Source organism: Leptonotus elevatus, chromosome 16 (assembly GCF_054856555.1).
Source record: "Leptonotus elevatus isolate MCC_2025b chromosome 16, RoL_Lele_1.0, whole genome shotgun sequence".
In the NCBI taxonomy this organism is placed as follows: Eukaryota; Metazoa; Chordata; class Actinopteri; order Syngnathiformes; family Syngnathidae; genus Leptonotus; species Leptonotus elevatus.
The window spans coordinates 13,779,111-13,803,966 of NC_141254.1; the positions used below are offsets into that span (position 1 = coordinate 13,779,111).

General features: G+C 37.9%; 1 protein-coding gene across 2 annotated transcripts in view; it reads left to right on the forward strand.

The window, feature by feature from the left end:
* Nucleotides 1–18,538, forward strand: part of gabrb4 (gamma-aminobutyric acid type A receptor subunit beta4) — a 47,263-nt gene extending 28,725 nt beyond the window's left edge. The window contains exons 5-10 of one of the 2 annotated variants that reach the window (XM_086098372.1): nucleotides 5,401–5,483; nucleotides 8,341–8,478; nucleotides 10,547–10,699; nucleotides 10,976–11,232; nucleotides 12,442–12,531; nucleotides 14,216–18,538. In XM_086098372.1, the coding sequence (XP_085954498.1) occupies nucleotides 5,401–5,483; nucleotides 8,341–8,478; nucleotides 10,547–10,699; nucleotides 10,976–11,232; nucleotides 12,442–12,531; nucleotides 14,216–14,569 (1,075 nt within the window). In that variant the 3' untranslated portion in view covers nucleotides 14,570–18,538. The remainder of the gene's footprint in view (nucleotides 1–5,400; nucleotides 5,484–8,340; nucleotides 8,479–10,546; nucleotides 10,700–10,975; nucleotides 11,233–12,441; nucleotides 12,532–14,215) is intronic. The other variant, XM_086098373.1, reaches the window with a different exon arrangement.
* Nucleotides 18,539–24,856: the final 6,318 nt, after the last annotated feature.

Genomic DNA, 24,856 nt, shown 5'->3' on the forward strand with positions numbered 1-24,856 from the left:
GAGTTTTTATAGGTCCCATATGCTATGTCTGTGAATATGCTCATTCATCCGGGTCATCATATTCTCAGGACATTGAATCGATCGCACCGGTACTGTTCTGGTTGTCTACGCTGTCCAGAATATGTAAGCCTTAAGGTAAAACAATAGATGTATTACCCTTACCCCTCAAATTCCAAACAATTCTGCCCGAAGAGGTCTGTGATAAAGGAAATCAATTTCACAACTAAAGCGCAGCTTTTTCAGCACAACAATACCGAAGTAAGACAAACAAGAATGTTTCAGAAAGAAACTGAGACAAAAAAATAAATAAAAAATGGGAACTGAGTTGATGTGAAAGATTACACACTATATGGATTAAGGCAGGGAATCGCAATCGATTCAATGTTCAGAGAATCTCACGCGTATGTGAGCAACTCATATATGGCATGCTATTGTAGAGGCAAACCATTCTTTAATCCCTTAATCCCTGTTTTAGTTTTAGCCTAAAATAAATGAACCAGAAAAGGGAACCCGAGACCCTGACAAAATGACGTCAAAACCCCTCGCTTCCTAATCTGAATTAACATTCCCAGCTGCACCACTCGTGGTACGCGCAGGTTCCATTGGAGCCATAAAAGTACTATCATGAGTTGAGAAGATTGGATGTGAGCCAGAAGAAAATGGGATTACACTTGCACTTGCACATCCGCTGATTGTGTGCTGCACGAAACGGGAATCTTGTTGATACGGATTCTGCCATTAGCTCTTTCACCAAACATCTGCCGAAGTGCTTGTTTGTTATTATCACTCTGTGCATAACAGTTACTAACAGATTGCATCAAGACCTTGGGTCTGTCCTCAGGACCATTTTTTCCCCCCACCAAGTCTTGCTGAGTGATTTGACTTGATACATTTCTACGTCCTGTTGTATTTGATTAAAAACTAGGGGTGCCAGGCGATTACAATTTTGAATTGTAATTAATCGCATGACTTCAATTGTTAACTCATGATTAATCCCACATTTTATATCCATACTAAATGTACAATAAAATATTTTTTTCACACTTTTGTTAACATAAAATTGGAAAAAAAATGTTAAACTAATAGAAATATGGCTGCATCTTTTAGTCATTGATACAGTAATTTCACAATAATTCATAAAATGTACATTAAGATGTACTGTACAATAAAAAAACCCCGAGTGTGATTGATTTTTGTTGAGGTCATTTTTGTGCCACTAGATGGCATAATTGCATTGCTAAGACATTGGTGACAGTTCCGTGCATTTTTCTTTTCATATTAAGAGCTATCTAATCTTTAACATGAAGCAACTTGTGAAATTTTGCACATTTTTTAAATTGTAAAATACAACTGGAACCCAGTCTCTATAAATATATGCATTGTTATTGAATTTATTACTGCTAAATTTTGACTTGGACGTGGCTGCTGTGTTGCGACTGGAATTCTACCAGTACAGGCTTTCCAAGTAAGTGGCGATCAATAATCGTGCGTTGAAAAAAATGGTGGCGTTAAACAAACTTTAAATGAACTCAAAATGGACGCACTCATTTTGACACTCCTGTTAAAAACAGTTCATTGTTAGTTTTTAATTCCATTGAAGTTCTTCTGAGATGACCACATATTTTCTGCTATTTTCTCTGCAAGCATGCCGCATCGGCAGACTGTGTAGGTGTCAGTAGTGTTGCTCATGCATCTGACACAGACTTCATTGTCTGGGGTCCACCTCCAGACCAGAGACGGCTACAATAAATGCAGACTTGCCTGCTCTTTTGTTTTGACCATTCACAAGTGTTTCCTCACAATGTTCGTGCAATCGTCATCCTCATGAGCTCTACAAAGAACAATAAACTCCTGTCAGATTTGAACGTGCTGCCACCTCTCTCTCAAGCGGGGACTCAACGTTGTTGACCCATATCTACTGACTTCTCTAAATCCCAGACCGTCTCTCCCTTGACTTGTTAGCTGTCACAGATAAGCACATTTTTATTCTTTGTGGGTTTTTGTTCTGAACGCCAAGGGGGGTAAAGAACTCTTTTCTGTCCATTATTAGTACAAGATGCTGCCGGGCTTTCTCTACTTCACAAGGCTGCCGGGAGCAGTAGCTTGTGTTGACAGGGTGTCTTTTTGATTACACGGGTTAAGCTCTTCTGCTTTTGTTTAATCTCAATATTTTATGTTTTGTGTTACATTGGCATACCTCATTCTTATGTTGGTGGTTTTGATACTGTGTTGTACTGCTTGACAGTTAGGGCTCTATTTTTGTAAAGTATGTTCATAAGGAACTGCAAGCAGACCCCCACGGGCGGATCACATAAAGTTGTATAAGGCGACTGTCAACCAGTCATTAAAGCCCTGACACTGTCTTTGGAGGTTAAAGTATGTTATTTCTGCTTTGGACAACTTATGGTATATGCAGTGGTCTGCAACCTGCATGTGTGGATTTCTAAAATAATAAAAATAATAATATAATAAATTGTAGAAAAATTGACTTTTTTTTTACATTTTTTTTTTTAGATAAAGTATTCTTTAAATGAAATAACGATTTAGATAAAAATTAATTAATTATTCAAAAATATGTCTGAGTCCAAATTTTTAAGTTGTTGTAAAAAGAGAGATGAAAGGGAAGGTATTACCTAAAAATGTCCAAAAAGTGACCAAAGAATGTCCAAAAAGGAAGAGCCAAGAGGAAAAGCAGAAATTTACCATGAAATTGGCAACATTTTTAGACAATTTAATTTTTAAAAAATAAAATAAAAAAAGGCAGGACAGTAAACGTTCAAAAGTAACCATAAAATGTCCAAAAACAAAAGGCAGAAAATTACCATAAAATGTATTTGGAATTGCCAAGAAAAAAATGGGGGGGGGGGCATTTTAATCTAAAAGCTGGAAATTGGAATTTAAAAAAAAAAGGCAGAAATGAAAATCCCGAAAATTACCATAAAATGTCCATAAAATTGCACTCCAAAAAAATCTGAAAATTGATAGCAAAAAAGCAGAAAAAGGTCAAAAAAATAGTCATAAAATGTCCCAAAACGGAAGAAGAGAAGCACAAAACTACCATATGTCTATAAAATTGCCCAAAAATTTATTTTTTTTATTTAAGAGAGAACTCAGTATTGTTCATTAGTTAATCTTACCGATTCAACATGTCATCATCATTGCTCTCTCTTTTTTTTGTGCGTGAATATGTGACTGTGTTTGTATGTGTGAGAATATGTGTGTGAGTGTGAGTTTATGTTCATTAATTCACCTGAAACCTATTAAAATTCCCATAACCTTCACCTAAACCGAAGACTTCAGAATCTTGCTAGAGTCGTGAAGTTGTCAGGAGACCCGAGGAAGGATCAAAGAAAGGAAAGAAAAGTGAAATCCAGCACCGACCTGACACCACACGGTTACAAACCAGAATCTTTCACCAACCCCAAATTCCAACAAATTAGGGAGACCTCAAAAGGCCAAAGGAAAGACTGAAGAAAGGAAGGAAGGATAGATGAAGCAGAGTGAGATCCACAGACATCAGCCTCCACTGATTCAGCGACCAGAGGAAGAAGCAGATTGTGTTTGAATTTCGGTAGATGCTGGTGGGGTGGATCTGGCATGCATGAAAACCTCCACCAAAGGAGGGGAGCCGTCGACCCCGGCCGGGACAGGGCAAGCACAAACCTGGGGCCCCGCGGGGCCACCCTCTGATAGTCAACATTTTAGGTCGATTTCTTGCACAATAATTTTGTGCACCTGTACCTATGCATGGTTTGTATTTTGATTTCAAGGTTTCATTTGCTATAGTTGTGTAGCTGTATATCGTATCTCCCGCTATGCATACAAAGTCTAACCAATGTTATTAATGGCCTTGTTGCTTGTTTGCAACTTTTTACATGGGAAGTGTAATTGCCGAGTGACCTCCCCGATTAATGTAATTAGGTCTGATGTTATCTGCGCACATAGTGTATCAGCAGTGCGTCGCCTCGCTGTACACAGTCAGCGGAGGAGTGCTGTGAAGGCAGCGGGGAGGTGTCGCACAGCAGAGTGGTAACAAATGCAGTCTGAGCAGCAGAATGCTTGTGCAGCAGAATGCAGCTCAGTGTCATTGTGAATAATAGATATCACACACCGGTCACACACATTTCGTTTACGAGGCTTCTTCTCCTGCCCTGCGATATTATCAGCTTCAGTGCTTGGGTCTGGATTTTGCCCATTTCTTGAGTGCATCAGTCTAAAACAACAAAGATGTGCCAAATGGTTTATGCTTGAACATACTACTCAAAAAGTGCTTTAAAACGGTAAAACTTTTGATGACTCCCGGCCTCTGACACTGTAATGAAAAACTGAATTTTAGACGTTTCCTTACTCCTACTAAATACATACTAAGATACCTATATATATATATATATATATATATATATTAGGGGTGTTAGAAAAAAATTGATTCGGCAATATGTCGCAATTCTCAAATCGATTCAATATGCGGCCAAATCGATTTTTTAACATAGATTTTTTTTACGGGAATATTCAACAAAAAGTCTTAATTAGGGTTAGGATTTACACATCAAGCATAGAAGAATATTATATTAATGGAACATTAAGCCTTAATATTTTTATTTCAGCGCTGTTCAAACATGAAACAGACTGCAACCTGAATTTTCAGATAAATAAATCTATTTTGATGCAAATCTTACAGTTCCGTTCCGTTCCGTTCCGTCTTCAATTCCGCTTATCCGGGGTCGGGTCGCGGGGGCAGCAGCTTTAGCAGGGAAGCCCAGACTTCCCTCTCCCTAGCCACTTCAGCCAGCTCCTCCGATGGGATCCCAAGGCGTTCCCAGGCCAGCCGTGAGACGTAGTCTCTCCAGCGTGTCCTGGGTCGTCCCCGGGGCCTCCTGCCGGTAGGACATGCCCGGAACACCTCCCCAGGGAGGCGCCCAGGAGGCATCCGAACCAGATGCCCCAGCCACCTCAACTGGTTCCTCTCAACGTGGAGGAGTAGCGGCTCGACGCTGAGTCCCTCCCGAATGACCGAGCTTCTCACCCTATCTCTAAGGGATCAAATCTTACAGTGTACATGTACAAGTTTACTGATTAGTATTTTTTGAATTTGAGTTTTAAAAAAATCGCAATCATCAATTTATAGATTCGTATCGGGATTAATCGGTATTGAATCGACTCGTGACCTATGAATAGTGATACGAATCGAATCGCCAGGTACTAGGCAATTCACACCCCTAATATATATATATATATATACTGATTATCCCAAAAACCTGACATTTGCACAGGGGTGTGTAGACTTTTTATATCCACCTCTTCCTATGATTTAACTTTGTCGCAGACTTGTCGTCACATTTTTAGAGAAACCTATGCACCCTTTTCATAGTGCGTATTGTTTTTGTCCCCCCCCCCACCCAGAATAACCACCACTGCTGCTTGCATGATGGACCTGAGAAGATACCCACTTGATGAACAGAACTGCACCTTGGAAATTGAAAGCTGTGAGTAAACGTCAAAGTATCTGCTGCTCTCACCAACATCTTCGAAAAAACAAACACGATAGCTGCTGATGTCATCATCTTGAAATGATGAATTATGATATGCTGTCTCCAGTAGATTTTTTTGTGAAGTAAGCCAATATGCAATATATTTGTTGCTTGTTTACACCTCTGCAGGTAAAGAAAGCAAAGTAAGCAAGTGCACCTTCAGTATAGAACCCATCCACCACTTACTGTATTGTAACTGTCTTAAAAATAAGTGGCAAAATGGCCGCCCACTTCTTGTAGAGAGGAATAGAAAATTGCCATGAATTTCATGCATTTTAAAGGAACATTTTATCTGGGGGGATATAGTTCTTTCTTTGACATTGTTTTTTAGGGGAAATTTTATGTATCAATAGTACTAGGTATAGGTACTTGGTATCGGTGTCAGTGACTACTCGAATTAAGTAGTCGCACGGGAATCGGTCTAAAAAAAGTGGTATTTAACATCCCTAGACATAATACAAACTTTAAGTTGTTTTTAAATTGAGAGGAATCATTCGTTTGAGCACGTTGGAGCATGAAATATATTTGTTTAGTTCAAAATGAATATTTAGTTGATAACACAAACGATCAGTTACGATTAGTTGCTCTAAACTTTCAGAGTAAATCTTCCAGAGGTTTTTTTTATTTTTTATGAATTATGTATGCATATGTTTGATTGGATAAAATCCAAGTCTATTTGCTTTTTTTGTTTGGCTTCCTGCAAATGGTGTATTCAAGATGAATCACCTTCCTGGAGGAAAATGTGAGCACTGCTGGTGTAATTAAAATTGCATCGTGTGATAATTTCCATTGATGATCTTATCAATCACTCGCTCGATATGCTGCATATTTGTGGTTGTTGTTTACCCTTGGGGTCTATAAAATATAAATATGCCATGAATTAAAACATCGCAGGGATATTTTTTTTTATTTATGCTTATTGGGTTTCACACTCGCACTCTTATCAGTTTGATTGATTAGGCGCCTTCCACCCAGACAGAGATTCAGTGCTAATGACTGGTGGTCCGCAGGTGAATTTAATGTCACGAGTCGGGGCATGTCGCTCGTAGACGGTGAAATGTGGCGAAACGCTTCGCGCTGAGAGACTGTGCTGCAGCGAACGCACACTGGCCCATTGACATAAATCTACAACTGTGATCACTTTCGATTGCGCCGCCAGCTGAGAATGTGCGGGACAGCCAACTGACACATGCTGATGAATATTCATGCCGGGTGGGAGGCGGGAAAGGATGTTGCTTGGTGTTGGGGTTAAGGATAGCTGAGCTTGCGATGCAGGCAAAGTGTTTTTGTCAGCTTACCTGGCAAAAAAAAGAACAACTCAAACCTAAAACCACTTCTTATTATTTTATTCCAACTTGCTGTGTTGCTTGTTTCGCAAAGATAATAAATGTCTGACAGAAACTGCCCTGGATGCAGGGATGCTAAGTCGACCACAAAAATTGGTCAACACAAAATGTTTTTGCGAGTAATCTCTGTAATAATCTATTTGATAATCAATTTAATTTAATTAATTCATGTTAATGATTTCTCACAATAATTATGAAACTGTAAAAAATATCAATAAGCAACACTTCAGTTCTATAAATCTTCTTCCATTGTTTGCACCATTCCTAGAAAATCACAATGCCCCATCAGTGCTGAGCTATTTTGGGAACAGGCCGCCCACAGGCTACTCATGTTTTCATGTTCATATCTCATATTGATTTTGTAGATCAATTTAATTCAAGCAACTCAAAATTTGTGAATAAAGGATAAATAAAAACATAAAATAAAAAACAAGAAAAGTGTTCATTTTATTGTTGTTTAGCAAAGTGCTTTTTTTCTGAATTTGTGTAAAAGTTTTCAGTCCCGTTTTTAAATGACTGCAATTTATTTACACCACCATTTATAAATACGTTAGGAATGTTGTTGCAACCTGCAAAGGTTAACAAAAGTCGAATATCACTTTATTTGTCTTAATTTGCACACACCTTAAAGATTTCAAGCTGTACGCTAATAATGGTTATATAAAATCAGCTGCTTGCTGGTGCGATATGCTGCGATTTACATATATGTAAATCTAAATATGTAAATATATATACATATATACTAGTCGACTAATCGTAACTACTATCGGTGACTAATCGACTAGCAAAATAGTTTGTGGTAGCCCTAGCTGTGACAGCTTTCCCCTCTCATGGATCCGTCGGCCTATGCTCTCTGTGCAATTACCAACATCAGGTCTAACCTGCCTCCGCATAGAGTTACGCCAGGCGCCGTGCAGGATTCACACCGGTCGTAAAAATGCAGCTCTAAATCGCGTACGTTACATATACTGTCCAATCACAACTGCCGAGCAAAGATAACGTCTTAAACCATGATTTACACTGACAGTGAAAATAAAAACACAGCGAGCAAGAGTTGCTTTGTATTATTCAGTACGCAAGAAGATCTATGAGGAAATAAGCAATGGTGACTAGCAACAAACACAAAATGTGGTGGAGTGTGCGGTTGACGTGTGGGTGGTAGCCGGATATGGAATGTCTGTTCCAGCGTGAAGTAACTGCATCAAACAGTGTTGCTAAGAGTTTGGGTTTGTGTGGGAATAAAACAAATGTCTCCATGAAATCATTGCGGGTTGTAATATCGTTGCTCACCGAAATGGTTTTCAAAAGTCAAGATATCTGCTCAGATCAGAATGACTTTATAGCAGAGTGCATCATTCGTCAGACGGACCTCCACTAGTTGTCTGCACGGTGCACCTTTTACAAGATACATTGTCCCATTTCGTGGTTATTTCTTGACCGTGCGCTTTTGTTTCCCGTTTTCTCAGACGGATACACCACGGATGACATTGTGTTCTTCTGGCAAGGAGGGGACAGCGCCGTGACGGGTGTCGACAAGTTAGAGTTGCCGCAGTTCTCCATTGTGGACATCCGCTTGGTTTCCAAAGAAGTGTGGTTTGCTACAGGTAAGTCTTTGACAGATTTAAGACAATTATCAGTCTCACGTTTGTTAAAAAATAAAAAATAAAACATTATCCACGATGCCCGCAAGGGTGGTTGTTTTTGTTTAGGCACAGTGAATTATTTAAAAAAAAAATAATAATAATAATAATAATAAAAAAAAAAATCTTGAAAAAAAATCTTAAAAAAAATAATCTTGAAAAAAATAATCTTGAAAAAAATATATAAATGTCGATTTTTCTTTTCACAAATCTTACTGTCAAGTCAGACTAGACAGTTTCAACAAAGATGTGTATATATATATATATATATATACACACATCTTTAAATGCAAAAAATATTGCAAAATAATGCAGATTCCACTTCCGGGTCATTAGCAACAGCAAGCTGGCAATCATCATCACCTAATTGTTTTGTTAATTCACTTTTAGATTATTAAAATTTTTGTTCATACCTTATTACTTTGCACGCGAAGTATGTCCTTGCCTCAGACTTTCCTAGATCGTAAAAAGTCTCTTCAAACCATCATCCATGTTCCTGCTAGCGCTGCCATACAACTTAAATCAATGACCCGGAAGTGGAAATCTTTCGTTCCCCTCCCAAAATAACATTATGTTGTTTTACAATACATCATTATATTTATTTTATTATTATATGTTTAAATTCACTAAAAGTGAATTAACAAAAAGCAACCGTCGTGTTAATGATAGCCAAGCCTGTTGCAAATGACCCGGAAGTGGAATATTGTGTTATATTGCAATCTTAAATATTTTTGTGATGTCCCCCACCGAGCTCCTTAAAAACGTGCTTTTGCCAAAGCAAAAAAATAAAATAAAAAGTTACATCCAAGTTAACTTTGTAATAAACTCATTAAAAGGCTGTAATTTTGTTACAGCTAAATCATACTCATGATTTGGTTGAAAGCATTATTTTCAATTTAATATGAATCAAAAACATTTATTTGCCCCAGCAGAAAAAAGGAAATTACATCCAAGTATTTTTTTTTAATTTTGGAATAAACTAATTAAATTACTGTGACTTTGTTACTTTATCCCAAGTTTGTAATTACAGTGTACCTGAATCAATAGATTGTGTTTTGGTCACAAACCAAAACAGTTCATGTAAACATGCCAATAATGTTATTGCATTGCAGACAGCCTATAGTATATATATATAATTCTCGTGTTTGAGTTCAATGAAATTTGTGAACACTTATTGCCAGAATTAATCTGGGATGTACTCGGTTGATATTTGTCCCCCATTAGATGACACGCATATGCAAAACGTACTGATTTACGCCAATCTGCAGATGATGAGGTCATACTTCACTGCGGGCTCCTCATGCAAGCACTTTTGTTTTTGTTTGTTTGTTTTAGATAAAGCCATCACGCTTTTTGCTTTCCTGAAACAAAATTTGCAGTGTAACCATAGGTCGTTAGATTTAACTCTATGTAGAGTCCATCTTTTGAGTTTGCAAACTATAAATAAGCGCATATAGCTGAACCAGAACGTTCTTGCCCGGTTGCTTTTATTGCTTTTCGCATCAGCGTTTTATTTGCCTGCTTGTTTAAATCTAACTACAATAAATAAATAAAAAAGATCTTAGGGTACAACTATTTTTGACACTTCTCAGCAAAATATCCACTAAAATGACTGACTATACCGCCTTAGAAGTACGTGTTTTGTCCTTTAGTGTGCAGCCGTGCATTGCAATCACCTTTTGAAAATGGCCTTTCAGTAATGTTTAGAGGACAGAGGGAGCGAGAAGGAAACGGCGAGCAGCTCTCTGTGACAAGTCTCAGAGGGATGCTGGAGCGGCCTGCTGAGATAGGGGCTTGCAGAAAAATCTGCCGTGTTTGCGACTTTGTGCCATGTTTAATTGGAATCGAACTTGTCCCTGGAAAGGAATCCATCGCTTTGGGGAAATTAAGTGCTCCATCCGAACAAACGGAGAAATGACTACCCTGCACGTTGTCAAGTGCAGAGTTTGGCGCTCTTAACACTTTCCCCTTTCCCGCTTTTCACTCTTCCCTGATCGTATCCACGCTGTCACTCCATTGTTTCTGCTTACAGGTTCTTATCCGAGGCTTTCGCTGAGTTTCAGGATTAAGAGGAACATTGGATATTTCATCTTGCAGACTTATATGCCCTCCATCTTGATCACCATTTTATCCTGGGTCTCCTTCTGGATCAATTATGACGCCTCTGCAGCTCGGGTGGCCCTGGGTAAGTTACATCCATTCTATTTTGAAAAAAAAACATTTTTTGGGGGGTTTAACATAATAATGATCCTAATGCGGTATCATAAGCACATTCTCGTGACATTTTATCATACATATTTTTATTGTTTCTTGCGCAAGTCTTGAAAATTATTAAAATGTTGACAATATTGTCACATGACGAAACATATAAGCGAATATGTGCCTAATTCAGGTTTTTACACAAGATCAAATGTGTCTTATACTGATTTATGTGCACGTGTGTGTGTGCTGGTGTATTCAGGTGTGACAACGGTGCTCACCATGACAACAATTAACACCCACCTTAGGGAGACTCTCCCAAAGATCCCCTACGTGAAAGCCATCGACGTCTACCTCATGGGCTGTTTTGTGTTTGTGTTCCTGGCCCTGCTCGAATATGCCTTTGTAAATTATGTGTTCTTTGGCCGCGGCCCGGCACAACAGAAGAAAATCAATGAAAGGCTGAATAAAGTCAACAATGAGCGCACACGATACGAAGAGAAGCGCCTAAGGGAACAGGTTTGCATCTTTGGCTGCTGCCTCTATTATATTCCACCTCATTATGTCAGTCAGACTTTAAGTAGACAAAAAGAAGTTGCATATTTTTGAATATTTTAGCCAGATATTTTATTTACATTCCTTATGGGAATAATCTTCTCGAAGCTAAGTTGCTAATTCACCAGTCATCATCCATTGCTTTTTTTTTTCTCAAGCACTGATTGCTTTTTATCGAGCATAGCCCCTTTTCGTTGAGCTCAACAGTGGTATAAACATTCTCATTTCTTATTTAGGTGGTTGTCACTTCTTGGCTTCATTCATTCTCACCCCGCTACCTTGTAGTTAACATGCATAACGAAATACAGCATGATAATGGTCGAGGCTCAAAACGTTTTTTTTTTCCTTTGCGGAGCAGTTTTGCGAATCAATCACTTTGTTGCCAATAATCCTAGCTAGGGACCTGAAGCAAGTGTTTATAATAGGAATATGACCATATAACTAATAAACAATTGTTTTTATTTTTGATATAATCAATAATTTGTATTTCTTAAATTCACAGTGTATAACATTCAATTAAGAAAAAAAAATGTAATTCTTTCTGTATGGCACAGCATAGCGTAATTAATTTCCCTTTCCGGTTCTGTTTAGTAAGTAGACTTTCTTCTCTCCGGAGTCCAAACACTTATTAATTTGCCTGCTGTTCAGAGTTGGATGTTCCTCGTTTTTACAGATGTCTGTGAAAAGTGGACTTGACCACTGCAAGCACTCAATTTTGGTATGCTAGCATAGGTTAGCTTAGCAATTAGCACGGCTTCCCCGTCTTGCCTCGTCAACTTTTCGTGCGAATGATACTTGCCAGATCTTAGCCTATTAGCCGTTAAAGAGTTGATTCTTAATGAGGTGGGAGCGAGTCCGCAATGTGTTTAGCCCCAGTACTTGTAGTAGTCAGCAAAACTTGTTTGGTAGCTAGCTGTTTGTGGCAATATAATGAGGTGCAAAAATCCAAATTTTGACTCGCAAGCTGCAACGCAAAATCGCTTATTTTGAGCCTCGTAATGAGATTTTAGGTAGAGCGGTCAGACTGAATGACGCCTCCTGTTTTTGTGTGTAAGATACTAATGCTAAGCTTCACTGTCTTGAATGCATTGTGTAGCCGAATGAAAATGTGCTTACTTGCCAGTTTTTGATAGTCGTTTTAATGTTCTCTTCATTTTTCTTTCACATTGCAAGGACTCCATTTCCGTGCCGTTTCAAACCAACACCTTCAGGTCATTTACACAGCGAAGAAATCTGTATCTCGAGGAACAAAGAAAAGTTGGGGTACATGTATTTAGAAATCATATAAGCTGTAGGCCATCCTTCACTATAATTCACTTGCTTGAAGTTGTTGAACTGCCAAACTGATTCCAAAATAGCCGGTTGCCATCAATACTTTTCAAATACAATTTGTCTGTTCAGAATGTTTTTTCAATTCTAAAGCTGATATAAGCAACATAGCCCAAAAAGGATAAATGAATGGATACTTATTTAGCCATTTTCAGCAGTAAAAATATTTCTTTTTGTTTATAATTATTTTTCATGTACAATTAGTACCTTTTTAAAAAATGCATTTTGCAACTTGCTGTCGACTGAAAATGACATCACACGTTCTCAGGGCTCAGGTAACGAGTCACGACCAATCGCGGCTCAGCTTGTGAACGTCACATGACCAAACCCAGACAACAGGTGAGCCTTAATTGCTCGTTACCTGAGGCCTAAGAACATGGAATGTCATTTTCTGTTGACAAAAAGTGGTCAAATGTTTTAAGAGGCATTAATTGGACGTGAAAAATTGTGAAAATAGCTAATTAATTATAGACAAAATATTAATTTTTTACTGCTGAAAAAAGGGCTAAATAAGTGAAGTAGGCCTATGCCTTGAAAGGGGCGTCAATCCAAAAATATGTTGTATGTGCCCCCACTAGTCTAAAAACAGTATTCATGTTTGTGGAATATGGGTTAAGCAGCACCAAGTCACTTGGCAGCCATTTTGTCACTAGCTGCCACCTGAAAATTACATCACAGTTGCTTGGGTAATCACGGCTCAATCACGGCTCGGCTTCAGAAAACAGCTGAGCCGTGATTGGTCGTTGCCTGAGCCCTGACCAACTGTGATGTAATTTTCCCTCGACACCAAGTGGCAAAATGGCTGCTCCCTGAGATGGATTAAAAAATACTGGTCCATTTTACTGCTTAACTCATATTCCATAAATGCAATATTAACTCATTCGCTGCCATTGACAACTATAAACGTCAAAAATTCATTTGAACTATTTCTATTAGTTAAACTTTTTTTTCTTCACTTTTGTTAACAAGAGTATGAAAACCTAGAAGAAAATTATTGTACATTTAGAACAGATGTAAAATGTGTGATTTATCGTGAGTTAACTATTGAAGTCATGCGATTAATTACAATTACAAATTTTAATCGCCTGACGCCCTTAATTTTTAATAATCTTTTCTTTAAAAAATAAATAAAAATATAATATATATTTTTTTAATGTCTAGGTTTTCATACTCTTGTTAACAAAAGTAGAAAAAAAGTTGAAGTAATAGAAATAGTTCAAATGAATTCTTGACGTTTATAGCCGTCAATGGCAGTGAATGAGTTAATCAGAATGCATGTTGAGACGAGATGGGCTGTGTAGAAGGTATTATTGAAAAGATAATGTTTGGGTTGACTTCCCTTTTAACTGCCCATACTCAACATTGCCTAAGCCACTCACCTTCACCCATTATATCGCAGCTGTTTTGGAACCAGAGTTTGCACTTCGCTCATGTATGTCTGAATGCAGAAGCTATTGTTTGGCATGCTAGAAAAAAAAAACATTCCATAACACCTCTGCATTTTGCTTACGTTTGAAAATCGGTGTAGGATTTAGTAGAGTTGAACAATTTTGGGCTATTTTGGCGACGTCTTTGGCAACAGCCCGCATTGACGCCCCTGTCTCCCACGCATCCATAGGTGGATGCATACGGCAACATTCTCCTCACCACTCTGGAAATGAACAACGAGGTGATGCCTTCCGACGTGGGAAGCAGCGTCAGTGACTCTCGGAATTCCGTCATGTCCTTTGAGAGCTCCGGGGTCCAATTCAGGAAGCCCATGGCGCCCCGAGATGGCTTCAGCCACCACTCGCTGGATCGGAGCGCTATGCGGAGCCGGGCCAACTGCCGACTACGGCGGCGCTCGTCCAAGCTCAAGTTGAAAATCCCAAACCTGTCAGATGTAAGCACCATTGACAAGTGGTCCCGGGTCATATTCCCGATCACGTTTGGATTTTTCAACCTAATCTACTGGTTGTACTATGTGAATTGATGTGCATCCCACTAGGAATCATGGGCCATATTTTGAGAGCACATTAAATTGGCTTTGATACAGTTCTAAAATATGTATACACATACAGGTTGAACATATGTATATGCATATTTCTATACAGTATATTATATTTATATATACACACACATGAAACCTGAAGGACTTTTCTGCTGTACAAAGTATTAATAGGATGACTTGAATGTTAAAAAAAAAAAAAAAAAAAGAATTGTGAGAAGAATTTCAAGGCTTTGAGTTCTTTTTTTTCTCCTGAAACAAACGAACAAACACAAGATCCCCGCAGGGATTTTTGGAACTACAGACTGCATGGTATTTTTGCTACTAAAAATGGGAAAAAGAATTTAAAAAAAAAAAAAAAAAGAGAGAGAAAGAAGCGAGAGCTCTTGAGGGAGAGAAGACCCATTGACTTTTTATTGATTCTTGTTGTAATCAGAAATCCTCTACTGCAGCTCATGAAATCAGCGCTGGCTTGTCTGGTCAGGCAACGGCTGAGCAAGGTCCTCGAACACCTCCCCCCACCACCTCCCCTTCTCCACCCATGTAGCCCATGAATACAAAGTGCACGAAAATCTCCGATTCCACCATGTACAGCAACCTTGTTTGGAATATGTGTTATTTTTTAAATTTTATATTTGATTTCAAGTGGTAGCGTTCTAGTGATCAGACATCAATCACGTGATGTTTGACCGTCACATTTGTGCACCAGAGTTAAAGTAAACTTTGAATTATATTTTTCAGGTGAAGGGAGGGCGGCGGGGTCTACTTTTATTTATGGTTCAAAACAAGTGCTGATTGTTGTAGATATGATTTTGTCTTGAAAAATACTGTGATTTCAGAGTGTCGGAAAATGTTCTGAAACGGGCATTACGAGATCAAAGTTAAAAGTTTCACGTGGTTCATTTTGATTGTTTGGGGGGAAATATTGTGTACATTTATCATTAAGTATTCTCATGAAAATATATTTGTAATGTTTTTTTCCTCTTGTTGAGTTACATGCGCTTTAGATGCGGCGTTCACGGATGTCATTCTTGCTTTGTGAAAAAGGAAATGGGTGGGCGGGGACTGGGGTGGGAGTGATGTGTCGCTTTTTGTGATTCGTCGGAACCAATCCACAGTAAAACTATTACAATTTTGTATATTCAACAAGTTGACATATCAGGCCACAGTTTTTGTTTTGTTTTTATGTAGTTTTCATAGTTTATTGGTATGTTGGGCATCTCTTCAGTATTGGACTTTGTTGGCATTACTTAAATAGTTAGAAGAACGCAAACAGGAGGGATGGAACATTTTGAAGGCAAACATACAAACCCACAAGTTTAACACTGTGTTGGAGCGAAACAGTGCGTTTAATTGCATCAAATTGAAGTGAGAGCCAATAGTAGTCCTGTCCTGTTCTGTTTTGCAATGTAAAATGTAGCTTCTAAGTTGGATTCAGACTGGAAAATTTCAACTGTCATTGTTGTCTAGTTTGTACTGCCCCCCCCCCCCCCCAAAAAACACACTTCAACTATATTTCAGGTGTGAAACAATTTGAAGGCCTAGACTGTGTAGCAGACATTTGTTTTTGTTTATAACTCGAGGAAAGGTTATCATCATTTTCAATTGCATTGTAGCAGCATCATATGCATAAAAATTATGACCACTACGGATTGCAACACGGCGGCCATTACACGTCCAGGACATGAAAATTGAAACTTATTGCAGCATAATAACTCCAAGAAGAGTGTCTGTGGCGACTTTGTCCCTTCAACCAGATCATTTGTGAGGTCAAAGGTCACTGACATAGTGAGTGCACAAAATTAAGAATTATTGATTGCATATAGTGATTTCAAAAAAAGATGTGAGATATGAAACAAAGACATGTTGGCCAATATGAATAATGAATAGTTAATTAAGGCAGTACTGTACTATCAGATTTCTTGAATAAAACGGCATCTCCTAAAAGCACGCAGTGTGCATGCATAAGGTGTCGCCGGGATATAATGCTGATTGGAAAACAATAACAATAACAATTTATGAGAGGAGATTGTCCACTAACGTTCTTGCTGTCATAGTGCTTATTTTTGTTCACCTTTTGTAGTGACATCATAATAAATGAGTCCATCCTGTAAGTCACAAATGTGTATATATATATATATATATATATATATATATATATATATATATATATATATATATATCACGTTAGGTCTCCCATATGAAACATTTTATTATTTGTACCTTTTGTTTAGCATATTTCAGATGGAAGTTAGCGATTACAGATATGCATATTCACTCTTGTTCTTTCTCGTGTTAATGTCCTTAGTATCATTGATCGTGATAGAAAAAGGTGGTAAGGATTGTGCAGGCACAGTTCGCATATATTGCAGTTTTCATTTTGGTCATTTCTTTACAAAGGCAAATGTGATGGTTGTTTGCAACAACAAAAAAAGAAGAAGCAAAAGTTAGTTGCAAGAAAAGTATTTGTGTTTGCATTTGAAAACTAACTCGAGTATCAAATGTTTCACTCTCCTTTACGTTGACAAAAACAGCCCTTGCATGCGTCACGTTATATTTACCTGTCACGGCTTTCTGGGTGTGGAATTCGCACATTCATCCCAACAGCTGTAAGGACCTTATTTTTAACGATTTACTATAAGTACATGTGTTTCTACAAGATGGAGCTTTTTGTTCATTTAACACATGTTCAAGGTGTGGAAGGGGGGGGGGTGTTGATCTGAGTTCAATGTGAATTTTTCTTGCCTCTAGTGTATATGTGTAATTACATGTGAATTGTACTGTAAATATGATATCTTTCACTTAATACTTCTTAAATGCATGAACAAAAACACGGCAGTTCGTAAAATACCAACTAGCCTCACTGCTAATGGCATGGACAGCTTCTCTAGCATTGGCATACTTCAGCAAACGAATCAAGAAGAAGAAGAAAAAGGGTTGACAAAATAATGGAGAATTCAACAAGTCCTCTCGCAGTGATGGAGTTTGTGGAGACTGTTGAGGTTCATCTGTCCCCACAAGTGCAAAGCCAATGTTGACTTAAGGCTTTGGCTCACTGTCAGCAGATGGGATGGCGTCGACTTGAATGACATTTTCGAGTTGTACTTTTGCCCAAGTCACCGCATCCGAACCAACTGTAGGATTTACAGGAAAATTCAGCACAGTGTACTTGCAGCGTTTACCTCAGCCATCAACCAATCACTGATCACCTTATTTTTTTTTTCAAATTTATATCTAAATATAGATTTTTTTTTTCTTTGACAAAAAAGGGCATTACGGCCAAGCAGGCTTATAACGACGAGAGGAGCGGGATATGCCTTAAGAAGGCGAGTGGGATGTTCTTTCCTGTTCCTCCTCCACCCAAAAAAAAGCTATCACGTGTGCCCTTAAGCAAGGTACGTAGCCAAGTCCTCGTGCAGCTGCTCACTTGCCAACAATAGATCTTAACATGTGCAGAAGTAAATATGTTCAGCTAAAGCATGTCTAGGGTAGTAAGGGGTAAATTAATTCCTGCCCCCCCCCCCCCCCGCAAAAAAGAGTGCTGAGGCCAAAAAGAAAATGAGCAGATTTACCGATATTAATATTAATGATATTATTGAAACCTCTAATAAACTTGACAGTCTTTATCCTAACGTGGGCAAATGCTTTTTTTTTTTTTGCAATATTCCAACATTATTATCACAAAATTATGACTTTCTTTATGTCATTCAAAATTAGAACTGTAAACCTTGCCTAACATTACCACTTTTCAGCATTTGGCCCCAACAATTATTTGTATGAGATAAACACGCACAAAAAAATACAAGTAAAGCTTTTTGGAATGACTTAAATCTTTTGAACACATTCCAAAAAAGTTGTCTTTATGACTTCCAGTTGCAAACGGATAATAAGAATAAGTAATTATTGGCGGAGAGCACACTTGACATTTTTTCTCAGTCGCTTTGGTACATTTCTCATATCAGAATTGACATTTGCAAAACACTTAAGAGCATTTCTTAAAAAAAAAATTACCGCACGCATATTTTAGACACAAAAGTATGTTTGGGGGATGATGAAATTCAAATATTTCTGGAATAAGTAAAAGAAGCGAATATTAACCTTTTATTGACTCTAAGCTGAGTGTCTTGTGGCAGAGAGAAGCCATGCAGTCTTCTCTCCTCCCAGTATTCGCAAAAATGCAAACAGGCTAAATCGCATGTTCGTTTGGCGCATTTTCACTTAATTAGCTGAAAGGTCAACCCAAAATTTTCTATCCAATATTTTTTTTATATTTGCCCCCACTAGTCTAAACACAAGTTTCTGACTAATATTGTGTTGTGAAATATGAATTAAACGGCAAAATCCAACCGTTTTTATCCATCTCAGGGAGCGGCCATTTTGTCACTTGCTGCCATCTGAAAATGACATCTGGTTGGTAACCCGGTGGGTAGTAGGTGTTGGTCGTGGCTGGATTTCACTTTTCTTTCTTTTCTTTGATCCTTCCTCGGGTCTCCTGACAACTTCACGACTCTAGCTGGATTCTGAAGTTTTCAGTTTAGGTGAACGGTATGGGATTTTTAATAGGTTTTAGGTGAATTAATGATCACACACATATGCACACACACCCCCGCAAATGCACATACTCACGCACATACAAAAAAAAGAAAAAGAGAGAGAAAAAAAGAGCGAGCGCAATGATGATGACATGTCAAATTGGTAAGATTACCGAATGAACAATACTGAGCTCTCTCAACAACAACAAAAAATGAAAATGACATCACAATTGCCCAGGGCTAAGGTAATGACCAATCACTGCCCAGCTTCAGAAAACAGTGGAGCCATGATTGGTCGTGACTACTGAGCAACTGTGATGTCATCTTTAGTCGACAGCAAGTGGCAAAATGGCCTCCCCTGAGATGGATTTTTTTTTTAAAGGGGGGGGGGGGCTTGCTGCTTAAAGCAACACTACGGATTTTCAGTTTACAGAACATAGAACATATTGTTGTAAATAGAAATTGGCTTTGACTTCAATTTCAAGTTTTCAAAACGTTTGAATGGAAATCCCATTTATTGGCGGTAAGACTTGACTTGAATCAACTCATGCTAAAATCTTGTGCGGTGTGAGACAATTCAGCCATCAGAAATTGTTCATAACCATTTCCATAGCTCTGCCAAAGTATTTGCAACGTGGTCAAATAAATAACAAATTGTTTTTTTATGTGCACAAATGACACAATGATGTGAAATTTAAACGCGGAATTTTGACAAATTCCGCTCTAATCCGAGAAATGTACCAAAAACAACTGAGAAAACTGTCAAACGAGCATGAAATCAGAATGAAGCAGGAAAATTTCATCCACCAAAGCCCAGACCAAGGCTGACATGCAGACTTCTCACTGTTGGAAGAACTTTAGTTGGTGCATTCATTATTTTGTGTACACCACAATTTTATTTTGCATGTCCTGACCTCTGGAAGGTTTCTGTTCTCGATCTAGTCCTATTTTTTTTTTTACTCTGCATCGTATGATTCCTCACCGCAGCCAGTAGACGAAAGATCCAGTGTTTACATGCTGAAATTGCACACGTTTTACCGCCAGCTCTATTCAAATCTTTCTTCATCAAAACATATAAATGAGATCAAATGTAAACGTGAAATGTTCACGTTGGCATTCATGCGAATGGCAAATGTGCTGCTGCTTGTTTTGAACTTGGAAACGTGGTTTGATCAACTTCAGTCACCCTTTCAGCTGCAAAGGATGTAAAGGATGCTCCACCTGTGGCATCCGACATAAGCCATGTGATTGCACACTGAGCGGGTGTTCCCCATATTTTTCCCGTGAGGAGCTGCCTTTGGTTTTTATTGTCTGTTGTTGATTGCTGTATGGCGATAATTGCAAGAAGCCTCCCAGTTACACATCAGTGTTGCCTCCCTGTTGGAGACCAGCTCACAATTAAAGCACTCTTAGTAGAAATTGGCAAAAACGCACGCACGCACGCACGCACGCACACAAAATGAACAAAACCAGCCCCTTCAATTTTTTACACCATAAATTACAACATGATTTGTTTTCATTCCTGTGTTGACTTATTATTTGTTGTATTTGTTACATTTGTCATGGATTGTTATCCTTGTTGTTGTTTATTCACGAGACAGAAAATGTAATTCAGATGTAACTGGCACCGGAAGAAAAACTGCTTCTTTTTTTTTTTTTAAGTTCACATTGGAGAGCTTATTTCTTTTGTTTAATGGGGTGTTTGATTTCATTTGGAGTATCGGTACCCATGGGAATCAACATTTGTGTGGTATGATATTGTATTATTTATTTATTTTGTCAGTGCAAATTAATGTTTATGGTGTCAATCAGCTTTTTTAGGTGTTTAAACAAAATGTGTTTTGTTTTGTTTTTGTTTGTTTTTTTACAAATACAAGGTGTTCAAGTATGTGGTATATTAAAAAAAAAAGGGTTATCATTCAAATAACAGACTTTTTACAAATAAAGGCTTATACAGTAAAGAAAGTTATGTCTTTTCATTTACCCTTTGAGGATTAATAATACATCACTTCTTTATATTTTAGTTGGCCTGAAGTTTCTCCCGCAATGTTAGTCCCCAAAAGGTAAATATCTGATGATGATGCATAAAAACGGGAGCATCGGGAATCGAAGATCGGTGTTCTGAAATTTTGTCAGGGCGCTCACCATAAATTAAACAAATAAGAGAGAATTTTAAGAATGGAATTCCAATGGAATTGTCAAATAAGTCATCTAATTTACTGCAGATGTGACTGCAGCATTTTGGGGGGGGGGGGGGGCAGTCAAAACTTAGAGGACACACTAACTAGCAAATAATGAATTTGGTTTGTTTGAAGGACAATGCATTGCAGTTGAAAGCTCATTGTTGACACTTCTGTAGAGGACAGGACAGCAGATACAGGTACACTTGCGCATTTGGATTTTGCTCTTCCCGGGATGCACACTTGAACTGAAGTATTTCCATGCTGAAGGTGAAGGGTACAGAACAGCCTCGAAATGGGAGAGTGCACTTAGAGCCGAGGAGAAGTAATGTGGGAGTGAGACATCTAAAACATTGTGTTGCTCATGCGAAACAATGAATTGCAGGTGGAAGCAGCTCATTGATTTTACCTATTGATAGTAGAGATGCTTTGGAAACGTGTGCACTGTATAAAAAAACAACAACGTTTTATTCAGGTTTACTCATTTACGGCTATAAACGTCAAAAAATAATTTTAACAATTTCTATTAGTTTAACATTTGTTTCCACTTTTGTTAAGAGTATGAAAACCTATAAAAAAAATTATTGTACATTTAGAACAGATATACAATTTGTGATTCATTGTGAGTTAACTAGTGAAGTCATGCAATTAATTATGATTACAAATTTTAATCGCCTGACGCCCCAAATTTTTAATAATGTTTTATTTTATTTTTTTAATTCATTCATTGCCATTGACGGCTATAGACGTCAAAAATTCATTTTAACTATTTCTAAAAAAAAATCCACTTTTGTTAACAAAACTTTAAATTTTTGTTGTTGTACATTTAGAACAGATATAGAATGTGTGATTAATCATGTGTTAACTAGTGAAGTCATGCGATTAATTACAATTAAAAAAAATGTTAATCGCCTGTCGCCCCCTAATTTTTAATAATCTATTTTTTTTTTTTTTTTTTAATGAATTCATGGCAGTGAATGAGTTAAGGTCAAAATTCCAGTTTCTGAAACTTTGGGTAAACCGTCTACATGCGAGAGTTTATATATATATATAAACTGTGTGACATTTTCGCCCTAGAGTTAAAATAACGTGAAATGCCACAGAGAAATCAACCTACTCAAGCTAGGCTCACTTAGCAAGTGGCAACGTAAGATGGCTGCCGCACAAGTCCTGTACTTGCAAACAAAGCATGTGCAGAAAACAAACCAATAATCTTTTCAAGATACTCCTAATGTGTTTGTTCGACCAAATATTCGGGTTAGAAAAGGGGCTCAGCTTTCCTGTGCGGGTTTTTAATAAGGAGAATAAGAGAATATTTGGGGTTTTTGTACGTGTTTAGGGTTATCGACCACATGCAGCTTTTATATATAACTTCCAATAAATGTCCAAGATGCTTTGTTTTGATGTCTAACGTCAGTGCATTATTACATGTGGAGATGTAGACAAGCAGGTCAGTGACAGCTGACAAGCCAAATCTTCTCAGGCCTTCTTGGCTTCTTCCCCACATGGTCGTCCACTTGAGACCTTGAAATGGCTCGAAGGTGCGAACGTGAGTGCGAATGTGAGTGACTACACACGTGTTATCTCTGTGATAGACTGCCAGCCTGACATGTCCTTCGTGCAACATCACCCCCTCACCCCCCCACCCATTGCGACCTTAAACAGGATTAGCTGTTTAGAGAATAGGCGTATAACATCTGCGTGCACTTGTAATCTTTTGCCAACATTGACAAAAAATAAATAAATTAGAATGGGCTTTTAACTCATTCACTGCCATTGACGGCTATAGATGTCAAAAATGCATTTGAACTATTTCTATTAGTTTAACATTTTTTCCACTTTTGTTAACAAGAGTATGAAAACTAGAAAACAAATATTTTATATTCAGAACAGATACAAAATTGTGAGTTAACTAGAGAAGTCATGCGATTAATTACGATAACAAATTTTAATCGTCTGATGCCCTTAATTTTTTATTTTATTTTTATTTTTTTTAAGAAAAGGTTATTAAAAATTAGGGGCGTCGGGTGATAACAGTTTAAAATTGTAATTAATCGCTTGACTTTACTAGTTAACTCACGATTAAAAAAAGAAAAGATTATTAAAAATTAGGAGCGTCGGGTGATTCATTTTTTTTTATTATAATTAATCGCATAACTTCACTAGTTAACTCACGATTAATAAAAAAATGATATCTGTTCTAAATGTGCAATAAAAAAATTCTAGGTTTTCATACCTTTAACAAAAGTGGAAAAAAATGTGAAACTGATAGAAATCGTTCAAATGAATTTTTGACGTCTATAGGCGTCAATGGCAGTTAATGAGTTAAAGTTGTTACCAAGCATCATATCATTTTATAAAGTCATCTATTCTGGGTGTCAGTAATGGTTTTTGAGCCAAGATGTTCCGCGATGCTTATCCTTCACTGTCATATGGCTCATGACCTGCGACCTCGTGTAAATGATGTGTGCAAGTGCATACAAATGACATGCAGCGGGGAGGATTTCCACAAAGCGTACAGAATCCCCAGCTTAAAGCGACACTTGCAGTATGACTTCTGATGGCGCTGGTGTTTGAACAAAAGGAGCCATGCAAGCACAATAACCCACGTTTCCAGACATTATGCCTTGCCTTGAGATAACATCTTGAACATCGTTTGAATACTCAAAAATCAAACGCTTGCTGTAGAGCGATTTCCCAACTTTGAGTCGAGCCACATATTACAAGGAAGCTATTGGAAAAATCTGACAGAACACCACTGTACTAAAATGTCACAAACAGTGAAATAATTTTGCTCACAAATTCTGTCGTGTGAAATTTGGGCCTGATTAGTGGAGCAAAAAGCTGATATAATTACAGGCAGAAATCTTAATACTCCCAATATATTTGTTTTATTTTTCAATTTATTTGTTATTTTATCTAATTTGGGGTGAACATGCCCAGGATTCTCGTTTTCATTGGTCCAAAATGCCTGGCAGATTAGACCGCTGGATTTCTCGTTAATATTTGATATGTTGATTGGTTTGTTTTTCTAATTAGTTTAAACATGGACAACAGCTTTGCTCTGATTGGTAATACTAATATTAGCATACCATTGATTATAATGCGTTTCTAGAGTGTTCGCCGATGCAAATGCTATCGACCAGGGGTCACCTCGGAAGACCACATGAGTAGCAAAATAGCTCACCAGTGATGGGGAATTGTGATTTTCGAAGAAGTTTGAAAATGTAAACAATGAAAAAGATGTAAGAACGCAGAGGTGGGCGCAGAAATGAATTTAAGCGCCCGTCATTCGGCAATCGTCAACAGTCGGGACACCCTTCTGTCATCATCAATCTGGCAATATTTCAAGCCGAACCACATTGTAATCATCAATCCATCAATCACCAATCATTGCTCAGCGTCCGTCAATGTTTCTGTCATTAGAAGTGGGCGCCGTAATTCTTCATTCATCAATCCATCCAATCCGTAAAATGGGATGTTCGTCATTGACGGATTGACAAATTTATTTCCGGATTGACGATTACATTGGACGAAAACCCCTTTCCGGCAATGCTTGG